Below are 26,475 nucleotides of genomic sequence, written 5' to 3'. Positions count from 1 at the left end.
AGGCAAATATATAAAGATATGTATGTATATATATGTATCTATAAATGGAGAAATTCTGTGTGTGTGTTCATGGGCAAGGCCACTACAAGTCCCTCGGTCAATAAAACATTTTTTATTAATCTTTTTTCACAAGAAAAAGCATTCTGGGGACCCAAGTAGCTGCCCAAAGTCCATGGTACACCCAAGGGTCCCCATTCCCACGCTGTGACATTGCCCAAATGATGCTCTCCCCTTCAGACACTCCTTCTCCAGACCTCCCCTGGCTTATCCAGCCTCAAAACATCAGCCCTGTTTCCTGCTGGGGAAACTGAGGCACAGAGCCCACCCCCTGATTCTCACCCTCCCAGCAAGTGCCTGTCCGGGGGGAACTCTGGAACCAAGGGAGTGCCTGTGAATCCACCAAACCCTCTGTTATGCAAGCCCCTCAGCCTGCACCATTCCAGCTGTTCCAGATGTTTTCCCCACCTCCCAGCTGTTGGGTAGCTCAGGAGGCCAGCACTCCCCTCTCAGCTGGGTTTTCCTTCCAGGTCTCTGCTAAACCCATCACATCCATGGGCTCTGCTCCACCTTCCTCCTCGCAGGCTGCTTCTGCAGCGAGCAAAAACCACAGATCTTCCCACACAGAAAAATACAGGGAATTTACGCCATCTTGGAGGGATTTGGGCCGTCCTGTGAGGGATTTTGGCCACCCGGGGGGATTTTGGCCCACCCAAGAGATGTTGTGCCAGAGGAGCTGGGGGCTGATGGGAACAGCATTGTCATCCTGGCTATGGGGAAAGGGAGATTTGTGTCACTGTAAATGGGGCAGTGACACACTGCCAGTGTCCCCCAAACCCCAACCCACTGGAACACCCACTGGGGTCTTCCTGGTGGAATTTCCTGTGAAATTCTGGGAGTGTGAAGGCTTCCTGGGGGTCCTCCTTCATGTCCTGCTGGGAGCAAGAATCCATGCTCTGCTCCACCTGCAAGGCACTGCCACCCTTGGAGCTCCATTCAAACCCTGAAGAGGCCCAGTCCTGACCCTCCTGGGTGGCACAGCTGGCTCAGCCTCAGAATGGTCCCTTTTCTCCCCAGTCTGGACCACACCTTTTGGCATCAGGGCCAGCAGCACCCTGACTCTGGCCGTCCAAGGGGACCCCAGGCACCTGTCAGTGGGCAGAGGGACACCTCCCACAGCAAGGGGAAACTGAGGCAGGAAACCAATGCTAGGCTGTCAACGGGCATGGAGAAGCTGCACACCCTGAGGCTTCACTCTAGGGACAACAGGGAGCTGCCCTCTGTCCCCCCAGTGCCACATCCCAGACAGACAGCGACAGAGGGGTACCCGATGGACCAGGTCCCCCCGCAATGAGCTGACCGCTGCACTCCTGTCCCTCCGTCCCCTCCCTCCTCTCACCCCAGTGGGGCTGACGGTCGGTCCCGTCCCAACTCGGGGCAGCTGTGACCGAAAACAAAGCTGTCCCCTTCGGCACAATACCCTTCTGTCCCCCCCCCAGCTGCTGACCGCTGGGGTGGGCAGCGGCCGGGCTGGAGGCGTCGAGGGGCCGTGCCAGGCCCCCGCTGGCAGGGGACAATGTTGGCAGTGATGGAGAGTAGGTATTTCAAAAGGTTTTGTTTTCGGGTTGACCCGCCGAGCCGGCGTGACCCCGCAGCCCCCCACCCAGCCCTGCTCCTCCGTCCCAATAGAAACCGGCCACATTCCTGACCTCGAGAGGGGGGGGGAAGTTTCAAACCTCCTCGGGAAGGAGACAATGGGGGTGTCAGGGCAGTGATTTAGGAGGGGGGGCTCTTTCCATCACAAAGGCGAGACAAAGGCGCTCGACGCTGGGAAAGGGGCTTCGGCGGCGGCTCAGGAGAGGGGCCGTGGTATTGTGCCTGGCCAGCCGGCCTCGGCAGCAGGGCTGCCAAGGCCTACCAGGTCCCTCTGTGTGCCATTGGATCCCACCGGGTCCCACTGGGTCCCATCGGGTGCCAGCAGGTGCCACTGGGTCCTATTTGGTCCCACCTGCCCCTTCAGTCTGTCCTGCAGCCTTCCCCGCGGCCACCCTGGAGAGGACAGTCTGGAGGCTTCGTGGATGTCACCGTGCCCCGTGGTGGGAGGGAGTGAGTCCCCATCCCCACGTGGGATGGCTGGGACACCCCCTGCTCCCCACAGTTCCCAGGGACCAGCCCATGTTTTGGGCACCCCAAGTTCAGGGCTCAGATGGGGCCAGGCCCCCCACGGGCAGCTGTCCCTGATGCGGGGGACGCTCAGACCCAGAGCTCGAGCTCCCCTCCCCATCAACCCGGGTGCCCAGAGTTCCATTCTCCCCTGCAGTGGCTATTCCGGTTCCGAGGGCCGGCGAGGGATCAGCAGCTCCTCTGTGAGGAGCTCAAAGGGGCTTTGTGCACCCCGGGGCTGCCGGCACCCAGCACCGCCGGCCGCCGCCGGCACGGGCACCGCCCGGTGCCCACCCTGCCCGCACCTCGCGGCCTGCGCCCCCCACAAACCCCCCTGTTTGCAGCTGCCCCCTGTCCGACCCTCCTCCTCCATCCCCGTGGGTATCAGCCCCTAAACCATGGCATAACCACCCCACAAAAGCAACAAAAACAAAAACAAACCAGGAAACTGTTTAAGTAGACGACTTACGGTGTCTTCTGCTGCCGAGCTGAGACCAAGTCTCCAGCGTGTCCCAGGGACGACGGGATCGGAGTCTGCACGGAGCGGGGAGTTTTTATACAGGAGAAATGTTTTTCTCCCGGTGCTGGACGGCTGATCCGAAGGAAAAGCTGGAAACAAGTTCATTGGTTTTGCTCTCGCTCCCTGTCCTTGCCCTAATTTTTTTTTCCTGGCAGCTGGTAGGAGGAAGGGAGCTGGCAAGGTGATGCTTTTTTGGGGAAGTGGGGAACTGCTGGTGAAAGAGGCATTCACCGCACCGGGAGCCTGGGAAAGCCAGGGCTGCCGAGAGGGCGGGAGTCCGATGCCCGAGCAGCTCCCGCCTGTGCCCGGGCTGACACCATCGTGCCGAGGCTCCTGGTCCTGCTGAGGCTCATGGCCAAGCAGCGCCCGGCGGCAGGTGGAGGGGCGCCGGCGGGCTACACCAGAAAGCCAATGACATCATGTTGTGGGTTTGTTTTTTTTTTTTTTTTTTTCCAGGATGAAATTTGCAGACAACTTCCCCGACCGCCCGCAAGCGCTGGGGCTCCGCGGTGAGGAGCAGGACAGGTCTCCCCAGGACACACTGGCGCCCATCGAGGGAGAGCAGGGCTTGGCCAGGGCTTTGTTTTTTCCCCCCTCTTGGGTTAGAAGAGCTACATTTTTATTTCTTAAATCGCCGGTGCGGTGCAAGAGGCTCCCCAGCCCACGGAGAGCGGGACGGGCCGGCGGCTGAGCAGAGCAGCCCGGCACAGCCGGCGCCAGCGCCCCGGCGGGGACCCCCCATCCCCACGGCGGGGCAGGATCCATCCCCGGCCGCACAACCTGGGATGGCTCCTTTCGCCTCTTCCCTCTTAATTTTGTTTAGAAACTTGTCAGGTTGGTAGATAAAGGAGGTGGAAAGATCAATCCCGGCTTTTCATCAGTGTGGGAAAAAGTATTTCACTAATCCATATTTATTGGTGTAAGGAACCGGGGGGGGAAGGAGGGCAAGAGACCCTAATGGTCAGAGCAAAGGACAGAAGGGACAGTTTAAGGCTGCCCTTTTCCGAGAGGTCACATGTCACCAAAATCTTTCGGTTGTCTCGGGATTGGTTACATTCTGTTCTCTTTTTTCTATTGAGGTTGCCAAGCAACTGGCTAAGACCAGCCAAGATATTTTCTTTATTACAAGTGGAGCAGAAAGCAGCAAGGAGGAGAGAGATAAAAAAAAAAAAAAAACACAAGAAAAAACGGGGGAGAAAAGAGAAGTTTAGACAATTAACATTTATAGGATCACATAACTTCATTAACTCGGCTGAGATTTGGGAAAGAGACTTTAAAAAAAAAAAAAAAAAAAAGAGGGTGTTGGGAAGCGTTAGGAATTAAAACAAGTTAAAAGGTCCGGGGCTAAAACAATGCCAGAACACCCGGAGCAGCAGCGACAGGGGCTTCCCTCGGATGGTTCCTGCTTCCCAAAGAGTGGCCAGTCCCAGGCAATGGCTGCAACCCAGCTCAGGGGCCTTCAGCTGCTGCTGCTCTTTTTTCTTTTTATTAAATGCTGTCTTTCTTTTGGTTTTCACACTCGTAGGAAGTGGGTTTATTGCTACTAGCGCTGGCAGGGATGTGTTGGGATGCAGAGGAGCCTTTCAGAGGGAGGTGCATGGCTGTGGCAGGAGCTGGGCATCCCCCTGGCCCTGGCCCACGGAGAAGGGGCTGTAAGGATGTGGCTGTTCCCAAGCCCTGGGACACCTTCATGCCTCTTCAGGATGAGCAAAACCTCCCAGGGAGGGAATGAGACTCTGTGGGAAAAAATGTCCAGTCGCAGATCCCTGTCCAGTTGGTCCCTGCTCAGGGTTTGGGCCTGACAGTCTCTGACTGGGGTGAGGCCTAAGGCAGGGAACACTGCTGAGGGTTGGGGACAGAGACTGGGGTCACCCTGCAGCTCCGTGGGGCTGGGCTGCCCCAAGCATCCCTGGGGCTGCGGGAGTTTCTGCCCCAGCACTCACCAATCCCTCTCCCCGCGTGCCCAGTCCCTGTGTGAGGACACGAGGAAAGGCGAGGACAAGCGGGGATCTCCGCGGCGAGCACTTCCAGGCTCCCGTCCAACCCTGCCCAGGGACCCCTGTGACACCCAGGGTGGTGGCAGGCAGCAGTCGAGAAGGTGCCGGCCACCTCCATGCTCTTCCCTTTGGCTGCGGGGACCTTGGGCAGGTTGGAGCTGGGGGGTCCCCGGGCGGAGAGAGGCAGGCGATGTCCCCGCTCCTCCGGCCGGAGCCCGCAGCTGCCGGCCTGGCACCTCGGTAATATTCATTAGGGGAAAACAATGAGCATTATTTATCCCCAGCACTTTCCCTGCCGCTGGGGGGCCGAGTTGGGGTGCAGGTGACCCCATACCCCAGGGGGTACCCGGGCAGTGTCACTCCCGCGGCAGCAGAACGGAGGGGGTCTCCAAGGGGGGCCGAGTGGGTGGGAGGGGATCCCAGCTCTGCCCGGTGGCTCGGGGGGGATCCCCACAACCCCGAGTGGGCCCAACCGCGGCCGTCCCCGGGGCTGGGCGCCGAGCCCCCGGGGCAGAGTGCACCCCGCGCCCCGGGCCCGGCGGTGCGGCGGCTGCGGGCCGGGCCGGAGCCGGGGTTTGGGAGCTGTGTCTTTAAGAGATGGCTGGCTCCAGGTTGCAGCTGCTGTTTCTGTGCTATAGAGACAGTGGAGATTCATTACTCCTAAAACACAATGGGCATTTATCACCCCGTGGTGTTATTCAAATCCAGTACCAATTGAAGGTCATCCCCATTCTTTTCTCGCCGGCTCTGCAACACATTTATTGTTGTGCCGTTCAACTAAAAGCCCTGCCCGGCCCCGGCGCAGCCCGCAGAGCCCCGGTGTGCGCATCCCTCCCGGGCGGATTTGGGACCCTCCCGGGTGGATACGGCGTGAAGGAAGCGGGCAGAGCCGCTGCAGCTCGGCCGGGCTCGGGGCCGGCAGCAGGTGCCGCGGGAGCCCCGCCGCTGTGCCCCGCCGAGCCGCGGGGGCCGCCCGCTCCGCCCCCGCGGGACGCACTTTCCGCGCCCCGTGGAAACTCGGAGCCCCGTGGGCCGCCGGGGCCGAGGGCGGCTCGGGCAGCCTGGGGTCCGCCGCTCGCCCGCAGCCCCTCGCCTTCTCTCGGGGCGACCTGCCCGGCCCCGCCGCGGAGCGGCCACGGCCACCAGCACTGGCATCAGCGGGGGAAGCGCCGGCAGCGGGCCGGGATTTTCCCTGGCTGGAGAGGGGGGATTTGTTCCCAACTTCGTGGGCGCCGGTCGGTGAGGAGGGGCTGGGGAAGAAGCCTGGATTTTTCATCTTTTTTCTTTATTTTTATTATTATTATTATTAATATTTTCCCTCCAGCGGTCATTTATAAATTTCGGAGATTTGTTCAAAGTGCACGAATTTTGAGGGCGATCCGCTTGGAATTGGTGGATTCTCCAAGGCAGGAGCGGCGCGGCTGCAGCGCGGGGCCGGAGTCTGTGCCCGCAGCATCACCCCCGCGGAGCCCCGCGGCTGCCGGAGGCACCGAGCCCCGCCGCGGCCGCCAGCCCCGGCGCACCGAGCCCCCGCTCCACCGGGGCTGCTCCGGCAGGGATGGATCGTCGGTTTTCGTTTTCTATTATTTTTTTCTTGCTCTTTTTTTTTTCTTTCTTTCTTTTAATTTTTTTTTATGTCGGGTGTTTTTTTTTCTTCTTTCTTTTTTCTTTTTTTTAATAGGGCTGCTTTAATTTTTTAAATTTTTTTTTTTTTAGGGGTAAGAAATAAGTAGATAAAATTAAACTCCTCTCGGTGCCATTAAATGGAACCCGGGATGCGAAACGCCGCGGCTGCTCTCGAAACTTGTCGGGGCTGGAGCAGCGGCTCGGCGGGGCCGGGAAGCGGGAGCGGGGGGCGGCGGGAGCCGGCTCAGGGCCCGTGTGTCCTTCTTTTCCAGGCTCCAGCCGGATTCCCCCTGGAAGATCCCGCGAACCCGGGATGGGAATCTCCGCTCCTGATTGTCCAAACGCAATTCTTGTGCGATGGAGCCGTACGAACCAAGAATTGTGTCTGGACATCTGTAGCAGAGGTTTCACCTCCTCCGGCGGGGCTCCAGAACGGCTCTCGGGGCACAGGACAGAGGACGGACCTTCCCCGGGCCCGGGGCACGGCAGGTAACCGCTCCCGGCTGCGTCCCGGGGGTCGGGGCCAGGATTTCAGGGAAACTAAGAAAACACCAGCGGCGGCTCCGCTCGGCTCGGCGCGGCCGAGGGTGCTCGGTGTTAATGCGTCAAGCCCCGGCCGGATCATCACCGGGACCGCCAGCCCCGACCGGGCAGGGAGCAGGCAGGGACGGAGGGGCCGAGCCTCGGGCACCGGCGCTTTGCCGGGGGCGGTGGGGCCGCAGACCGGCGCGGCGGGCGGGCACTTCGGCCCTGCGGCTCCATCCCGGTTTATCTTTCTTATCTTTATTTTTTTATCTATTTTAACATTGCGGCTTAATTTCATTTAACGTACTTCGGCGTGCGCCGGGCCCCCTGCACTGGGACACTCTCCTGGTCCTCTTGCCGCAGCCCCGGCTGGCCCCGGGCACACGGAGGCCGCTCCGGCTGCGCTGGGTCTCCGCTGGGCCGAGAATCGGCCCCGCCGCTCGGGCACCGGGCGGGTTTGGCCGAGAGCGGTTCCGGGCTGCGGGCACGGCCCTGACCGCCGCGGCGGGGCTCGGGGAGCCCCTCGGAGCAGAGCAGCCCCCGCGGAACGGCGGCCGGAGGAAGGCTCCTTCTAACAGAGAGGCTTTATGAATCCACCAGCCAAACGGCTCGGCCGGGGCTGCCAAGGAAACCCAGGAGGAGGAGGGAAGCATTACAAGATCCGAGCAGAATTTCACCAAGAGCCTATCTAGGACAAAGCTGGAGGGGAGAATGTTTTAAAAGGCTTTTATTTCAGAAACTTTTTGTTGCTCTTGTTGTTACAGGATTTGCTATACCCCTCTTCTCCATCCCTCTTGGCTTCCTTCATCTTCCCATTTCTAGCTTTTTTTAGCAGTGATTGACAGCTTTTACTACAGCAGGATCTAAGCCACCTTGGTCTACCTGCACTATCGAGGGGAATAACAGCTCCTGGGGAAGGAACCCATCTTATCTGAGCAAACAGCTGGGGGGGATGAGAAGAGACAAGCCCAGCTTAAGGCAGAGGCAGGGTAGAGGAAGGGCAGGCAGCAGTGCTGAAGATGAACCTGCTTTTTCCCATTGTGCTTCAGTCCGTTTCAAGCTGCATGCCACACAGGTTCCTTGTTTTTCAGCCAGCTTCTACCACCACCTGGAATCCCCTTCCACTGTCCTGGCCCAGCTAAGCTAAGGGCCAGGAACTCAGAGCAGAGAAGAGCCTCTGGCATGTCTGTGTCACTTACAAATGGTGTGAGCTGGACTCAAGTTGCTGTGGCTGGATTTGGAAAAGGCTGAATATCGGTTTGGCACCACCAGTGGGATGGAGTTGGGGCTCCTCGGATGCAGAAGCATCGCAGGCTGTGGGTGTTTAGTTAGGCAGGTTGTGGAGGGGTAGGCAGAGAGGAGTCAGTGGAGAAGTCAGCTGAGGGAATCACTCTCTGCATCAGAGGAACTCCTCTGTCAGGCGCAGCGCGGGAAAGGCTCCTTGTGCGCAGCTCTCGGGTGTTGGGCCGGGCTGCCTGAGCAGGGCTGGTGCGCCGGCTGCTCCCCACCTCCTCAGCAGCTCCTGAAGATCAAGGGCTCTTAGAGCAGTCCATGGTGCAGATCAGCTCTAGAGGCACCCACTGAGCACCGCAAGCCCTCTGCTCCACGACAGCCACGGCTCAGGCAGGAGCTGCGCCAGGGACCCCTGCGTGCCGCTGGAGCTGTGCCGAAGCAGGTGAGAGGGGCAGGGGGGAGCGCAGGGGCACAGTCCTGGTCTGGCACTCCTGGAAGCTCACACAGCATGTTTCAGACTTGTTGGTGCCAATGCTATCTTTTCTGAGCCCATCCCTCTGCTCTCACCATAGCCTCCTGGCTGGCAGTGGCCAGTCTGTCTTTCTGAGGAAACTTCTGGAAAGCCAACAACACCCGTGCCCTAGCAGAACCCCCCACACCCACTTCCACAGTGCTCACAGGACTTCCTCAGGGCACACAGCAAGAAGCCTCTCCCTCCCACTGACACAAAAGGTTAAAAGCCTCTGACTTTCTCAGGTCTTGGCACTTTAACTGTGCATCTCCAGCCCCAGCCCTTCTCCAGCCAGACTGCAGCTCCCACCTGCACAGAATGCAGTGCAGTCCAATCAATTCTGTCTATCACGGTGACAGAAAGATCATTTGCTGACCTGATCACTCTGTGCTGTCTCAGGCCGGGTGAGGGTTTGTTTCCCCTCCAACCAAATCATTATAAATTGACATCATTCATGGGCCAGTACTTCACCCTGCCTCAGCTCTGGTATGAAAGCAGCATGAGGGACCAGAAATACAAAACCCAAAAGGTCTATTTCTCTCCTGCTTCCCATAAATAAATATCATGACAAGGTGAAAGTCATTTCTGAGGGCTCTGGAGCTGCCATGTTTGCTACCCCATGGAAAAGCTAGTCAAGTTCCCTTTTGTTTCCTTGCACTTTCTCACCCTTCCCGTGGTTGGTGCAGAGATTGTACCAACATTAGGCATCGTGTTAAAAGAATCCTGGTTCCCAGCACCAGAACACCTCACTGCATGTCAAGACATGTTATCCTACTCAGGGCTCAGCACTCCTCTTCCTCCTGTCAGAGAAAAAGTCCCACATGCTGAGGCGCTCTCTGCTTGTTAGGGTACCTGGAAGTGCAGTCAGGAGAGGTGAAATGAGGACCAAAAGATGGATGCTGTTGTGGTGGACAGAAGGCCGCAGGCTGGCGGGGCTTTATTTGGATGTCTAGAACAAGTGAACGCAGTGGGAAGATGCAGAGACTGGACACAGGCAGTTCAAGAGAGGTTTAGGTGGGTTAAGGTTTTTGTTTGGGTTTTTTTCCCAGGGATTTGGATTTACATCCTCTTGTTTTTTCAGGAGTTCACCCGCCGTGCAATGTTGAGATGAAAAGCACATTATCCTGGTCCTGGAGTTTATAATCCAGCTCACCCTGCAGGCCAAGAAAAAAAATGAAAAATTGTTTAAATGTCATTTCCAAATACAAGCTGCAAAGAGAAAACAGCTCATAAAAAGATGGTGAGTATTAGGGAGAGCAGAAGGGGACAGACTGATGTCTTCATCATAACAGAAGCAAAGGTGAGAGATCAGCCACAGTGCTGATGCTCATCACCCCACATCGCTTTCTGGACCAGGGCTTTGACAGAACCGGTGGTCACCTGAGGCAGGGAAGTTGCAAAGGGATGTTTGTTTGATCACAACAGTGGGCTGAGAAGGGAAGACATTTACCAGGTGCCTGTTTGAGTTGAAATCTCCCTGTTGCCTTTACCTGCCAGGCACCACCTGACTTCAGGGAAGGTGGTTCTGTGTGGGGCCTGAAGGTCCCAGGTTCCCCTGCCATTGTCATCCCACATGTGGGGGGGACCTGCCAGCAGCCAGATGTGCAAAACCCAGTGCCAGAGACCACAGAAAAAGGGTGATCTCTCTTCAGACCCTGCCTGGCTGATGAGACTCAGAAGGTTAGGGAGAGACTCCAGGCTTTTGAGCAGCTAGAGTACAGGAGATAGATTCCAGCCTGCCCCTTCCCCCTCAAATATGAGATACTTTGCTTGGGGCAAAAATCAGAAATAGCTGCTGTGAGAGCAACCACAGAAAAGAGAGAGCAATATTTTCAACAAAGAAAGTCAAACTGAAGGAGTACAGACCATTAGTTCCCAGTCTGCCTCGTTGATGAGCACCAAAATTCCTGGCCTCCTGCAGAATAGAGAGAAATAATTAGGATACAGGGCTGCTAAAAAGCTCCACAAATAGTTAAGAACAAGAGATGTCACAGCACAGATCACAGGCTGACTGCCTGTAACGCCAAAAAAGGGATCCTAGCATGGAGGTGGAAAGAGGTACAGTCTGTGCCCTTTCTAGATCAAATAAAGGGGACGAAGAAGCAATCCCAAAGCTCATTTGAATGAAAAGGCTCCGTTGTGAGGATGCTCCAGAATGACTGCATTTCCGTACCGTGCAGAAAAGCCAGGTAATTAAAACCCACGCACGACAGGCGAGCGCACAGAGCTCAGTGTGAAGGCAGGGAAAGCCATTCCAGTGCCCCTAGCAGAGGCACTAAACACTTGGGATCCACTCCAAGCCCCTGGTTCTGAGCAAAGGGATTCCCCCTCTTTGATCTTCAGTGTCCTGCAATTGTCTCTCCTGTTACCAGGGGACCTGGCACACGCTTCAGCTCACAAAGATCTGTGACGAATGTTAAACACCCCCAGCGCCACCCCGCAGTCAGGGATGGCTTGCACAGCTCACTCTGCTCCATTTCTCTTGCCTTCCTTTTCTTTTTCCTACCCCCCCTCCACGAGACTGGCCCCATTTTGATAATAAAAATACATTTCCCAGAAGAAGTATTTGTTGGCATTTCTCAGAATGACTGCTTCAGTCCCAGTGATGTCAGCAGGGAACAGACAGACCTGCTAAAACTCCTGGAATTGAGGATACAGGTGCTGCTATGTTCCAAGTGATAATGAAGAGAAAGTATAAATGGCTCTGCTTCATGTTTAAGGTCTAAAGATTTGGGGTGAAGGCTGCAAAACATGCTCTCTGTGGACAGTGCAAGGTGTGGGTGGGATACCTCCCACTATCACTTAAGCAAATCCTGTGTTTTCATGGTCATTGACTTACTCAATAGGAAATCGCCCCAGAGGAAAAATCCCCCAAACTGTGGGGATCAAGAGAGAAACACAACGAGGATTCCTAACAGTTGTACTTACACAGATTCCCCTTGCAAGAATAACTCTGGTCGCTCTTTCAACAGATTCTGTTTGATCCACTTAAGCAGGTTTCTGATATCCCCTGGAAGAAGGAAGGACAGGGTTTACAAACTAGCTGATGGCTCCCGGTGATGCCAGAGCAAAGTGATTGTTTATCCACAAAAGAGCAGATGAGGAACACGCAGGATGGATGGGGATAGCTGCAAAGAAACTCACACACAGTCCTGTCCCTGTGGTTTGGCAGAAGAGGTTTCCCACAGAAAACTCATCCCACTAAGAATGAATGCAGTTCCTGCTGAAGCACCAATCTGGCAACAGATTCCTGATGTTCAGGTCTCTGACACATCCCACATCCTGTGCATTATCTTGTCACCCAACAAATTCTGTCTAATTCTTTTGTGCATTTCATTAGATTTTAACAAGCAAGCCTAAGAACATAAATGGAGCAAAGACAGACACTTTTGCACCAAAACCAGCACAAACTCTTGGAGACACTGGGAGCCCTGTGGCTCAAACCTGTCCATGGACATGCATTAAACAGACAGGAGGGCCTTGGCCCATAGTTGCATTTTGGATACTTACAGCATCCCTCAGCATCACACCTGCTGCTGTGGAGTGTTCCCCATGCTGTGCCTGCTCCCTCCTTCTACACTTTATGCTTAGAGCTTCTTTATTAAAGCTCAGCCTTTATCTTTCCATTTCAGTAGGTGACAGGAAGGATTTGTCTTCATGTAAAAGGAGGAGGAGACACTGCTGGTGGGTTTTTATAGTATCAATTTTACTTTGTGAGGCAAAAACAATTTCTTTAGTGATAGCATCAGTTAATTTCCTACTGGAGAGGTGAAAAGAGACAGAGGGGGGGAACAATCCGTTACAGGGTTTAGAGAAGCTGACAAATTGCAAAGTGGAGTTCTCCTGCATTTGCCTCTATATTTCACTGTTCCACAAACCACTTCATCATTCCGAATCCACAATCAGTTATTCTCCCGGGGCTCCTTTAAACAGCCCTTTGAAAGCCCCAAAAGAGTTTTGCTTGTTTTCAAGAAGCAAGGAAGCTTTCTGAAGGCACAAATCCACCAGTGAGGGCTGCAGCCCTGCCCAAGGAGGAGCAGGGATGGCAGGATGGGTTTCTTATGTGAGGTAAGCTCACTGTAGTCATGAGGTATCTTTCCACACATGCTTCTCTGACTTAAATTCACTCTGTGTACCATTCCCTGTGTGTTTGATTCATGACTAGCAATAATATGTGCATTTGTGGTGGCTTGATTCAGCCCAGGCCTTACCCCAGAATTTTATGGGATCATGGATGTTACCCAGAGCCAAACTGGGGTTGTTCCAAATAATGTCACCCTCATTGCTTCTGTCACACCCAGGATGAACAGCCCTGGTGTACATAGGTGCATATCAACTAGGCAATGGGGATATGTCCATCTGCAGCAGATGGTGGCCTCTTCTTCCAGGGAAAGGGGGAGGGGGATGCTCTGAGATTCCCTGCCTTCCCAGGGCATTGGTGCCTCCAAACCAGCACTCTGCCCCAAAACCCCAATCTCACAACAGGGCTGCCAAGAGCACAACAGGTACTGCTACCTCCAAGCACTGGATCACTCTGATCTGGGCAAAAGGAGCTGCTTTGTGCCTCAAAACTGCCTGGTGAGCTGGATCACCTGCCCGGGGCCAACCCACAACTGCCTTGTAATGATATGTAGTTAAAAGAACAAAATAGACCATTTTCTGCCTCCTTCCTAGCAACATGCACCGGGGACAGGGAGCACCACTAAGAAGGTGTGTGTATTTACATACATATACATACATACATATACATATATATATTTTATATATATATATAAAAATATATATGTATATGTATATGTATATGTATATGTATATGTATATGTATATATGTATGTATGTATGTATACACACACACACACACACACACACACACACACACACACACGTGCACCACAGCGGTCAGTCAGCCATCAGAACAGGAGTTAACTACATTCACCTTCCCCTGAAAAATGCTGCTGCAGTCAAGCCCTCAGGATCTCACACCCAAATGGCTCCCTCTCTCCATCACCAAGAAATGAAAGCTGTAAAGGAAGGAAGATGGAGAGGAGCCTTCAGGAGAGGGAGGGGGGTGTGAAGGGGACACCAGCCCCACCACAGCATCGCCCGCGAGCTGTTTCATATTTATGCACTTGCAGCAGGGCACACAACAATGAGCTGTGCCATATACCATTCTCCTTGCATGGAATAAGCAGCCCTTTCCTCTGGGACCTTTCAGGAGAGATCATTTAAACAGAAACACGCTGCACTAGCTGGATAAAAGGCAGCCACCTAGGACGGAGGGGCGAGGGGACTGATTTATTCCAGGCTGAGCTGGAAGACTCCCTCACCCCATCTCCTCCCATAACAAATGTTATTTTCAGTCCCACCTGAGCCGACATTCATTTACTCCTACCCAGAAGTCACGTACACACATACTGAAGAATTTAAACAGTAGGAAAAAACCCCAGACATCCCTATGCATGCCTGGAGCTTGCCCACTCCAAAAGGTACAAAAATTAAGACCCTTTCTCCACAGCCAACTTTAAGACAATACTTTCATCTGCTTTATCAGCATTGAATTTTTTCATCCACCTTAATTTCTCTATGTGCTATACACCAATATTACTAGAACAAATCAATTATAAAGGATGACAGATGACCACAGCCACACCAAAACTATCTCCCACAAGTAAGCTATTGAAAAGGAACAAGATTACTTCCATTGCAAGTGGTCTGTGGAGAAGCCATCTTGCAGCTCAGTGCCTCAAACAGCAGTCGTGATCAACAGCTCAGGACTCTGGGCTCTCATGATGGAAATAATAAGAGGTAAATTATAGCACAACTGCTTATCTCTTACAGCTGACATATGTAGTGTTCCTAAGACATTTTCTTTCTGATACTATGCTACGGGTCTAACAGGTTTCCAGCTGCCTGGGCCAAGGATTTTCTATGCAAACAGCAGGTTCTCTACAGATGACATATAAAGAAGGAAAAAATCTCAGCCTGGTCAGGCACCACATCTGCTGAGAAGTCAAACCATCATTACAATGCTGCGATTTCACACTCGTGTTGGTTTGAAGCTGGCCCCCATCACAGAACAGAGGCATCTGCTTTGGCAGGAGCACAGCTGTACTACAGGTGCTGTGATTTGGCTGCAAAACCCACCGTGCATTCTGGCTCTAGAGGGAGGTTCAGGTGAGAGCTGAGACAATACAGCATTTTGCTCTAGCATCACCAACTTGAACCCAGCTCATCCCAGTAATGATGTATTTTTATCACTGCTGCATGGTCTTATTAAACTCTTTTTGGTAGCCTACTCCATTTCACTCACAGCAAACAAATATTACATCAGAAAATGCACTCTTAATTCTCATTAACTGTCCTCCCCATTGGCAGCATCAGAGGAGAAACAAGACTGAACCAGCCAAGGAAGCGGAAATATTCTCAAACTGTAAAGGAGGGACTGAAGCACATGGTAGGAAATCCCTGTCTTATTTCTACACAGAGACAGCTTCTGCTGTTTGTGCTAGCAGTACATCAACCCTCTCCAAATTCTTAGGAAAAAAATAATCTAAAGTTAATTAAAAAAAAAGAAAAACCGACAATCATTTGAGAAAACTGCTTAGTTCAAGTGCACAGATGGGAGCTCAAGCCCACAATGCATGCAGAAAAGCCATCACCCAGCGAAACACAGCGCTCAGGAAAACGAGATGTGTGCTTGCAGTGACACAAAGTCATTGCTTGTCACGCAAGAGGATGCAGGAACTGCAGAGAGAGCACACAAGCCCCAATAGCCTCGGCTCCTGTTCAGCCCAGCTGCACCACAAACACTCCTGGTTGTGGCAAACTGCACAGTCTGCTCTGTCCTCCTGTGAATCCTCCAAGGCCTGACCACCTGCATTGCCCCAACTGCTCCTCCATGAAGAATCTGCTGAGTTTCCTCTGCAACAGGAATGTATCTAATAGTCCATTTTAGCACTGCCTGGGTTCATTTGCACCCTCAAAAGCTGGGCTGAAATCCATAGATCTTTCCTAGCTCAATAAAACCTCCTGGGCCTGACAGATTCATCAGTGACAATTCAGAAAAGAGGGTACTCACTGTGTGCAGAGAGAAACCAGGTGCTTTGAATAAGAAACACCAAGCTGGGTGTTGCACTAGGAGGATCTCCCAGTGAACTGATAAAGGTGCAGAAACATGGAAGGATTTTGTGCAACCCTGATACCATTTGACACAGGCACACAGCCCTTGGCTCCCAGGGAGCTGCACAGGTTGCTCGTAGATTCACACACACATACACAAGGACCAGACATCTCTGTGTCCCCTGCCTTAAAATCCACATACAAACTTGCACAGAGCCTCGAAGGGCACCAGAAGGTATAATTACACCCATTTTCTTGCCTTGGTTGCAGAACTGGGAGATTATTTCAGGGAAATAGGGGATCCCTATAAAGGCTGAACCATGGAAAATTCCCTTCTGGTCGGCAGTAAATAAGATATATGTGGCACTGGTCACTAAGGGGTCAGTGCTGCAGGAGCACGGCGCTTTCCCGGGCCGCCTTGTGGACACCTCCCTGTGGGGTACCATTTCTTTGACCCAGAATAAGATCATTTATCATACTGACCATGGCTGAGCTCCAATTTGCTGAGGTCACTAACTCTGGACGAGCGCTGCTCCACCCACATTCTCAGCCACCGGCCTGTAACCATGACAAAGCCCCTTCCCTGCCGCTCCTCTGCCATTATTCCCCCTGCCTGCATGGAAATGCATGGAAAAACAATTTGTATGTCCCTTTCCCTGCTTAAGCAGCTTGTTTTAAAACAGACAAACCAGCTCCCAATACCTGCTGCTCTTCCAGGTGCATGACTGCTCTTTGCTTTTGGATCCGAGCAGACCCTCCAGGGATCTGTCTCTAAAAGAGCTCAGAACCAGATCTAAGGGATCCTTCCAACTCCTCCAGCCTCCCATCTGATATGCAAATCACTCTCTGAAGCAGACCATGGTGTGCCATAAACTGCAGAAGAAGACCTGGAATGGCTGATATAAATGGAGTCACAGGCAAATGGATTTGGTATTACGCAGAGTGAGCAGCCAGGCAAATTTTGCAGAAAGAGTAAAATTCATTTTCTCTGACAAGTGCACAAGCCAATCCTGCCACACACTGGAATGGGCACTGATTTAAGTACTAGGGAAGAAATTAGGGGGTAACTAATTAGGGGGTAACAGGCATAAGAGAATTGCAATTGTCGCTCTCGTCTGTTCTTGTCTGCTACAAATGAACACCAAGGTCTTGGCTTCAGTAATTTTTAATTGCTTTAAGACGTCTTTTTCTTGCTTCTCATCTACAAGAGCATTGCTCTTCTTAATTTTCTTGTGTCCACAAAATGAGAAAGGATCACAGAGGTCCTTCACAACCTTCCTGTCAGCAGTGAGGACTCAGATCCCAGCTATCACCCACCAATTCTCAGCCCTGAGGTTTTAATCACATGCTTATGAACTGGAGAGGAGCTGCTTGGGATCTTCCACCCCTCACAGATTGCTGGTAGGGAAATACAAGTTCAAGGGATCTCCAATCCCACTGCTAGCCAGCAGCAAGCCTCCAGATTCATCAGCTCCCATGACAAAAAAAGCAGCTTCGAGCTGATTCTCAGTGTAAACCTAATCCCTACTCATTTCCAAAGTCAGAGCATCTAATCCCGTAACACCCAACGCTATTGTCACTTCAGGCTCCCCAATAAATGCCAGTGCACCAAACTGTCTCTTTTAATTAGGATCACAGATCACTAGTGTTGGCCCAGGGTCTTGTCTCTCGTTCAAAATTGTCAAAGGAAGGAGATGAGAGAGTCTCAAAGACTATTGCCCCAGCAGCCAAGTACCAGCCTGGGGATCACAGACATTAAAAAAAGCATCTCCTTAACAGGTCCTGTGATTTTATCCCTCTGCCAGTGCAGAATTATTCTCAACAAAAGACCATCCTGAGCCTTGTCTGCTCAGATTTTAAGAGGCTTGAGCACTGTAGACCTGCTACCAAACCCCAAGGAGACTGTGCCAGGGTCTAATAGTTTTTCCAGTCAGGAATCTTCTGCTAATGCACTAAACTCCCATTTCTTCATTCCTCCCTTTCAATCTATACTAGATGATATTGCATCATGCTGGCTATAATCTGTCCTTCTCAATGATAAAGGAGATATCCCACCTCATCACTTTTCCATTCATTTATCCTGTTTAACCTTGAATGTTACTGGTTAATTTTTTTTTAAGCTCTCAGCAAGACAATTCAGAGAATGCATTACTAACCACCAGTATAAAGCTTTGCCAAAACCCAGCAAACTGAAATTTCCCCTCTCTACTATTTTCCCAGTTTCTGAGTTTTGGGTGTGTGCACAGGCACTGAGGGCTGAAAATGAAAACCTTATTGTTATTAAAGAGACAACACAGAGCTGATGTGCAACCCCAACCACGGAGGAAGGTGGCTGCTCCTGCCAGAGTGGAGAGGGATTCCCTGGCAGCCTGGCACTGCTCTGCACACAGCCAGCCTGGCCGAGGGAATTCCCTGGGCTGGGCTTTCCCTGGCACTGCCAGCTGGATCAGAAAATGCCTTGAAGTCAAATCCTTGCCCCCCTCCCAGCCTGGCTGGTGGCTGTGTCCCCTCTGGCTGCTGGATGAGTCAGTGTCTCAGCTCAGCTCAGGAAACTGCCACGATTTTATTCCTCTAAATACAGAAATCGCCTCTCACTTTTGGGCTCAGATCTGCTTTGCTATTATTAGGCTTTCATACAGGGCCAAGCGCCATTAAACCGATTCCTGTCCACCCAACCCAGCCACCCCCACAGATACTCCAAGCTCCTCAGTCTTACTTGAAAGGGAAAAAGAAAGGGCCAGTGAGATGATCAGGGTGGAGGAGAGGGGGGGGTAAGATTTACAAGTGAATGGAGGTAAGAATGGAGCAGTTTGTGGGATAAAGGGGCTGCGGAGGGAGCTTTACAGATGTGCAGAGGGACGGCGGCTCATTGTTTAATTAAGCAGAAAGTGGCTCTTTTGAAAAGCAATTTTGCACAGGAGCTCTGAGCTCAGCAAACAACTCCTGCGAGTGAGGGCAGGAGGAGAAAGGAACAGCTGGCCCGGAGCCGTGTGAACCGCATGCTAAGCGGTTTAAAGGGCCCGGATCCTCCTCCCCAGCCCTGCTCCGCTGCCACCCTCTGAACAGCGCTGTCAGCACAGCAAATCCCACCGAGAGAAAGGAGCGAGAGGAGGGGGTGGCACAGAGGGGTTATCCTGCTAGGTGTCCGCACTGCAATACAGCGGCTGGGAAGGAGGGTGTAACAGCCAGGCTTTGTTATCCCAGGGATTTGGTCACACACAAGAGCTGGTTTCCCAGTGCCTGGGAAGCTCCTTCCACAAAGAGTTGGGATGAACTGATCCGGTAAAGCGGCTCCACGGCCTCCCAGGAGGGTGATGGGACTGCTCCTGTGAGGATGAGCGTTTATTACCCTGTTCCCTCTAAAGGGAGCCTCAGCCTCGCTGGGACAGGGACCTGGAGCTGAGCCCCATGCCAGGATCGACTGCTCCATCGCGACGCGGCAGCGCTGCGGCATCGCGACAGCTCTGACGCTGCAAACACTGCTCACCCTGACTGCTGAGCACCCACCCTGCATCATCCACTGAGCCCCCTTCCCTTGCCACCAAATCTATAATTTCCTGCCTAAAAGAGATGCACGAGTGGGATGCACGAGGAGGGGAATAACCCAAGTCCTTTGAGAGCTGCAAGTACCACACACTGTGGTTAAAAAGATTTGACTGCATGAAGTTCCACAAATCTATGGGGTTTTTTTTTAGCATTCTTCTAATAAGCCACTACATTAGCAAATATATTTTTATTCTTTCTTTGGAGCAAGTTTTAAAATGTTAGGAATAATAAACAGAGCAATAAAAGCATGCCAGGTTATTAATGACTCAACTATGATGCACTACCCAGCACTAGGCACTTACCTACAGCCAACACCAACTGCTACTCTGGATTTTACAGGTTCTTTTGGTCCAGCACCCCAGACAATGCTGAGCACATGCCATGCTCTATTTTGTAAGCCACCCTGCCTGTAACATAGGTCTGATCTCTCAGGATCCCCAGGCTCTTTTCCCAAAAGATGAATGCTCCCAAGTCCCCAGCAATGCTCCAGGCTGTGCAGAACAAGGCCCCTGGAAAGCAAAGCTCTCGAGGAACACACCATGCTCTTCTCTACAGGGATTCAACATAAGAAGTATTTGGCAGATTATTTTAATTTTCCCTCTTAAAAAAAATCTGATTGACAGTGGGCTTTTTTTCCCTAGAGTTTTGGCAAAGGGAAACCACAAACAATAACCAAAACACACTGATTAATAATTTAACCTTCCAGACTTGTAAAGTGCCAAAATAGAGTCTGAATTCTTGATTAACCCAGAAGGTCCCAGTGAGCACCAGTGAAACTGCTGCTCCAAAAACAGGAGTCCCACCACTGAAGCCACATGAGAAGTTGGAACTCAGAGGTCTGTGACAGCAGCTGAGCAGCCTGCAGCACAAGTGCCAGAGACTTTACAAACAACCCCAAGCTCTGGGTACAACATCCAGAAGACAGTACAGCAGAGAGGTTTTGTAAACACTCTTCAACAGATGATGCAGCTGAGCTAAACCTGAAACGACTACAAGGGTTAAACAATGCCAGTGACTTCCTACCCTTCCAACAGCATCCATGCAACTCACATGGCCAAGACAAATCCACCACTGTGAGTCCCAGTGAGATGGAGGAAGGAGCTCCAGCATCACTTGCAGAGCTGTCATACAATGATCTATTTGATTACTGAAGCACTTGGTTAAATTACTGTGGCTTGTTTCAGGAGGAGGCTGCCAAATACATTTTCAGTTTTTAATCTAGGGTTTCTCTCTTTTATGCTCCATTGTCTCTAATAGCCTCTTAGATGCTTGAAAATAAAGTTGATTTCCCTGCCAATTTAATCCTCTCTCCATGTGACAAATATCGTTATTCCCCCAGCTGCTTTCTCCCACACACACTGTTTTTATGCAGAAGAAGCCAACAGGGCACAATGCCTTTAGATCCTCAAACAGCATTATCAGTAAAATCATCAGGATAGCCAGGAATTTGGGACAAGATTCTTGTTTAACTTGAGGTCTTCTTTCTGCAACAGCTCTACAAGATTACACAGTCCTGCACAAAGTGTGGCTTAGGTAAATCTGCTGCCTATGCACATACACCACACCTTTCTAAGTTCAAAATGCAGGCTGAGACAGCTCTACTTTGGAAATAAAGAACCGCTAAAGAACTGACATCAGGATACAAAATGCCCCTCAGATAATAAAAATAGGTCCTGCCATGTGGCTGTATCCCTGGTGGCTTGCTCTTGTCCCATTTGCAGCTTCCTTCCTCCTGCCTATCCCAATCCCTCCAGGAGTCCAACTCCAAGCATCAGAAAAGGACAGAGAATCAAATCTTGAAAAAGTTAACTGGATCTGGAACCCACCTACTTTCCATCTAGTGCCTGTTATCAGGAAAAAAGAAATGACCACATAAAGAGTTTGCTCAAACAATATCATTTAGAGAACATATCATTTAGAGAACACTGACTGCCCCTGCCATCTATGGAGCACAGCTTGTTTTATTCATGTAAATATGTGTAGGTATTTCTTCATAGAATCTTCCACCTCCTTTCCCTTCTGGAATATATATAAAAATGCCTAAACAATTAAAATATAGGTGGGCACCATAACCCAGAGAGAAGCAACTGTTCTGCAAAAAGGAGGACAAAGACAAAAATAACCTAGAAAAAAGGAAGAGTAGGTAAGAGAGGCCAAAATGGCCAAAAATAAACTTGGCAGCTAATGAAATCACTTAAAATGGGGTTAGAAGTGCAGGTCTTCAAGTTGTGTTCATACTACAAGTCTTTCCCTGGAGAATTCAGTGATGGACATTCAGGGTAAGGTAAGCAACAGGATGTGCCCAGTAGAACTGAGCTGTTTTATTTCTCTAACCATTGCAATTCTGGCTGCACAAGGGCAGCAGGGACCTGGCTATGCATATCTTTATTTACCCAGAAATAGGAGAGTTATTTCTTAGTGAGAACAAGGGAAATACATGGCATTAGGAACAACACAAAATTTCAAGAAAATTATTCATAGTTTCTGATATGATTCCATTGATTCCTCACCACTACAATATAATTGTCTTCTGGAAGTATCATGAGGGGTGTTTCCAGTAATCCCTTACTGTCAGACATTCAGGCCACCTCTGCCTGTCCCATCCCTGGGCTGGGTGTAAATGTCACTACAGCTGCTGCCTCACTGCTCAGTTTATACTCCTCAGATGCTGCAATCCACAACCAGCCCCAAAATAAAACTTCCCTGACAACCAAGGCACAAGACAGCAGCAAACCAGGGGAGCTGACAAGGGGATACTGCCAGTTCTGCCACTCCTGTCACAGGGATAGCAAGCAGTGTCTGGAAAACAAGGCAAAGGGAAAAGCTGGGAGCAATAATGTGTTAGCTGAATCTGGAATGAATCACTGGAGATCAGGAGTTTGAACCCTGAGGCTGAGACAGGCCTTCAGGGAGAGATTTATCCCTTAGGATAAATGCAGATCCTACTAAGGCTGCAGAAGTCTTCCCAGCAGCTTCAAGTAGGAATGGATCAGGCGACATGCAACTGCACTGCCGACAGCCATGGGGCTGGAAGAATCCCTCTTTGGTATTAACAGCCTCCCCTCCCCTGGCAGAAATAAACATCTCCTGTAATAACCCCCTTTTCTTCAGCATCTGATCATGGTTTGAGCACCACCACAACAGTAGGTGCTACTGGGTACTTTAAATTTGCAGAGCACTGAAGAAAATTATGCTCTAGCCCCCAAGTTTATAAACCAACTAAATGAGTGTTTTAGTATTTCTTTGCTACCTTTCATTTAAGGATCTTAAGTACTTCAACAGCGCTGGAATTTAATGCTGAATTCTCTTGTGGTATATGAAAGTATCACTAGCAACAGGGGAAAGTAAAGCAACATGACTAAACTCTCAAAGCAAATCAGCATCAGGTCATGTTTCTGGAGCCTTAGTCCCTGTCCTTAACCACAAGATAACACAATATTGCAGTATTCATATTATATTTGAATTACACATACTTATGTCCAGGCATCAAAAGCACTTCTACCAATCTCTAATTACTTCCAGGCACAGCAAAAAGATTTCAGGCCTGGAAGTTCCCAGCACCTAGATTATGGTATCAGCCATTTGTGAGATATTGGTTGCTAACATTCCCTCATGGCTTTGTGTTATTTTGGTTTATAATCCCACTCCAATAGCATAAAGCAGTGCTATCTAGCTAAAAAAAATTCAGAACATACCTGTGGCAAAATTACACTACAACTGAAGTATGCACACAAGTGAGTGAGTTAGTGCAGCACTGCTTGGTATTGATATTCCAAATTGCAAACCAGGAATTATGACTGCTTATCCCTTGAATACTAAAATCCTGGTTTTTATGGCAGTGAAGGCCATGGGCAGGATGTCCAGCATCCTATTTGAGCATTAGGTTTACTGTTTTCAACTGCAGAGTTCATATTAAAATTATCACATTTACTTGAAAGGTCCAATGAGTAGATAAACAACATTTATGTTACATTGCTACACACCCCTCCACATATCTATAAACCACATAAACACATAAACACACACACACATAGATATATGTGCCTACTGGAAACCTCTGAACAGGCAGGACGAAACAAAGGAGAGAGGATGTTATAGGTGGTTTCAAGTATCAAGAAAGACAAACGTAGACTTGATGGAAACATCCAGAGGCTGTTGTCTATCCAGCAGGAGGGAGGCAAAAGTCTTAAGGAAGGACTTGATTCACAAGTGCTTAGAGGACAGGAAAGACCTCAGACTTTGAGAACCAACCCCTGTTTGCCAAGCTGCCTGATCCATGGCATGTCTGAAAGAGCTTTTAAAATACTTTGATCCTTGCTGGCAACTCTAAGTGCTGTACAAACCAGCTTTGTTTCATTTGTTGTTCCTCTGTGAAGTTATCCAACAGGTTCTGATACTCACAAGGCTCTGGTTGACAGGGCAAAGTCACCTGATGCTTTTTGACACCATCGAATAAGAGTTCTGCACCACCTCTGAAATAAAAACAATGAACCACTGAGATTCTGCTTTATTGTCAAAAGAAGGCAGTACAAAAGAGGCGATTTACATAGATGCCACAACAGAGAAAACAAATGACACAGACTATATTTAGCACAGGATTCCCTTTGTCTTTTTTTTCCTGTCACAAACCAGAAGTGCACAGGGGAAGCTGCCAGTTCCCTTTGCCAGCACAGAGGGCAGGCTCTGCTGTAGCCAGAACCCCACGGTGCCAGGCATCATCCAGTGGAATGGGAGGATGGTTCCCATCTCTATGTGCTCCCAAACCTCTGTGCAGAGCTGCTTCCCTCTCCAGCCACCAGCACTGCTTCCACTCAAACAACAGCACAGCCACCACACTCCATCCAGCACAGCTCGTCCCCAACACCTGCTGGCCAGAAATCTCAAAACTTGAGCATCCTTCTGGAATAAATATTCCCCCAGTTCCCAAGTGTGAACACACAGAAAGGGGAAATGACTCACACAAAGTTACAGAGCAAGTCAGAGCCAGCAGCCTGAGAGTCCTGGCAACTCTTTCTTGATACTCACTACAAAGTGTCCCAGAGAGGGAGACTTGACTGGGAGAAGCAAGTGGTGAGGGTGACAGGGTAAACCAGAAATAAATAAATACACAATCTTCCTCCACTGAACAACCTGATGTTCTCCCTATTCTGACACTTTGAATTCATTAGGGGATGCCCTCAGATAACAACTGATGGCCTCTGCAAGCACAGGAGATCAGGTCTGAGCAGGATATGCAGAGACCGGCAGGTAAAGGAGTTGGAAACACACTGGAAAAGAATGGGATTTGAACTGGGTCCAGGCACCTAACCATAGGCTCTTCAAAAGAGTAATCAGTTTTTGTAACTACAGCTCAGAAGCCTCAGCAAGCTCCTTGCCTCTGCTCCTGTTCTGGAAAATGTACAATTGTGAAAATCTTGAGCTTTACCCACATCAATCATTTTCCGTGATGTTGTGAGGCCACAGGCCAAACTCAGATTATAAAACTTTTACCATGTGAGCAGGGACATGGATAACAAACACAAAAGCTACTTTAAGTTACAGGACACAGCAGCAGAGAGTGTGAGCTTTAGACTGAACTCTACCCTGGCCAAAGTTTTAACAACTAGAGAACTCTTAAAAAACTCAGTTCACTTAAATATTAAACTGAAGTAGAAAAATGACCAACCCATTTTTAAAGGGCATAAAATTGTGGCAAAATATTCTTCTGACTTAAATGCCAATTACTTTGGAAAAATTTTCCTATGAAGTTACTTTCTGGGAACTTACTGGTGCCTCTCCTCCCTTGGAAACCAACATATTAAAGAGAAATATTTAAAACAAGCAATCCCCACCTAAATGTCAACAAAGATACTTCCAGATGTTATTAAGTTCCTTTAAATTCGATATCTAAAAATGCCACAGTAGGTTTCCTTGGCTCTGCAATGGCAGAGCACAACAGAACCCTTGTTATGCCTTCAGCAGCATTACTTATATGCAGCAGCTCTCCTAAAGAGCACTCTGTTGGTGTTCTTCCACCAGCTCACAACAAACAGTTATCTCAAAATTGAAGCAGTGATTATTAACATGAGCCGAGATTCATGCAAGGGAACAAGTCATAACAATAATATGAAAAACATTTTTTCATGTAATGAAAACAAGGTCACGCTTTGTTACAGCGGGAAATGTAGATTGCAAGATAAGGTCCTTCTGTAAGGCGAGAGCTGTGGGGAACTCAGCTGTGGTTCCTACATAGAGAGCTCATTTATGCATTTCCAAGGGAAGCAAAAATGCACCTCACTCTTCTGGGAAAATTAGGAGAGTTGCTGCAGCTGGAAGAGGGAAAGATAGAGGAAAGGATTCTTAAGGAGAAGGGTATTTAAAGGGTTATGGCATTTCTGTGTTCGTGAAAGGGTGGGAAAAAGCGAATAAATAGCAGCCTTTTAGCTTCTGCTAAAAGGAGGCTTTAACGAAATAACACAAGTATTTCCACAAATATGCACAGCTTCCACTGCAAATGCTTTAAGATCTCAGGGCCAGAGCATGAGCAATGCTGATACTACAGCAGCAAAGGCCTGGAAACTGAAATGCTACAGAGTGAGAACCTGGCAGCTTTACAGACCTGACAGGGCTCAAACACAAAGCACAGTGAGGGCACGTGTCCACACACAAACACACACACAGACAGTGCTCAGGAAAAAAAAAAAAAAAGCCGAGAAACGAGGGGGAGGTTTTCATAAATAATTTTAATAATTAAAATTAAAAAAAAAAAAACAAACCTGAACAATTCAAAGAGGTTAAGAGAGGTGAAAGGAAAAGACAGGCCTGGCACAGGACGTTCACAGAGAGACGGGAGCGAGGCCCGGGGACAGACGGGCAGACAGCCCGACCGCACGCTGTGGACACCCTCCGGCGGTGTCCGGCCCCTCCCGCCGATGTCTGGTGCCCTGCTTCCCCGGCGGCGGCCGCTCCCGCTACCCCGGCCCTCAGCCCCGTGACAGCGGCTGCGCTCGGGCCCAGGCGCGCCCGTGGCGGCCCCCCAGGCCGCAGGCAGCAACCGCCCCATCGCAGTACCGCGGCCGCCTCACCGAGGGGCCGGCCCACCGCGGCCCATCCCGGCCTTGCCCTGCCCTGCCCTCCGCCCGGCCCCGCCGCCCGCGCTCACCCGAACTCCACCTGCAGCGACACGGGCGCCGCCATCTTGGCGGCGGCGGGCGGGAGGGGCGGGCGCGCGCGGCCGCGCCGGAAGTGCCGCGGAAGAC

At 50.7% G+C, this 26,475-nt stretch overlaps 1 protein-coding gene across 1 annotated transcript; it reads right to left on the bottom strand.

Moving 5' to 3' along the window:
- Positions 1–9,474: 9,474 nt before the first annotated feature.
- URM1 (ubiquitin related modifier 1) lies at positions 9,475–26,475 on the bottom strand. The gene is made up of 5 exons (XM_059865059.1): positions 26,379–26,475; positions 23,639–23,709; positions 11,501–11,582; positions 10,439–10,487; positions 9,475–9,726 (listed from the first exon to the last, which is right to left on the bottom strand). Exons 1-5 carry the CDS (start codon positions 26,411–26,413, stop codon positions 9,658–9,660), a joined length of 306 nt encoding a protein of 101 aa, XP_059721042.1. The 5' UTR covers positions 26,414–26,475; the 3' UTR covers positions 9,475–9,657.

Source organism: Haemorhous mexicanus, chromosome 21 (assembly GCF_027477595.1).
Source record: "Haemorhous mexicanus isolate bHaeMex1 chromosome 21, bHaeMex1.pri, whole genome shotgun sequence".
Lineage (NCBI taxonomy): Eukaryota > Metazoa > Chordata > Aves > Passeriformes > Fringillidae > Haemorhous > Haemorhous mexicanus.
Note: the sequence above shows the minus strand (reverse complement) of the source record. Positions and strands in the feature narration are given on the sequence as shown.

Bases quoted from the DNA above. Each gene is read 5' to 3' on its own strand.
- URM1 (XM_059865059.1), bottom strand. From the start codon at position 26,413: ATGGCGGCGCCCGTGTCGCTGCAGGTGGAGTTCGG. The intron at 10,488-11,500 runs GTAAGTACAACT...TCTATTCTGCAG, and splicing joins TTCTTGCAAGGGGAATCTGT to GAGGCCAGGAATTTTGGTGC. The intron at 9,727-10,438 runs GTCTGTACTCCT...CTTGGCCTGCAG, and splicing joins AGGCAGACTGGGAACTAATG to GGTGAGCTGGATTATAAACT.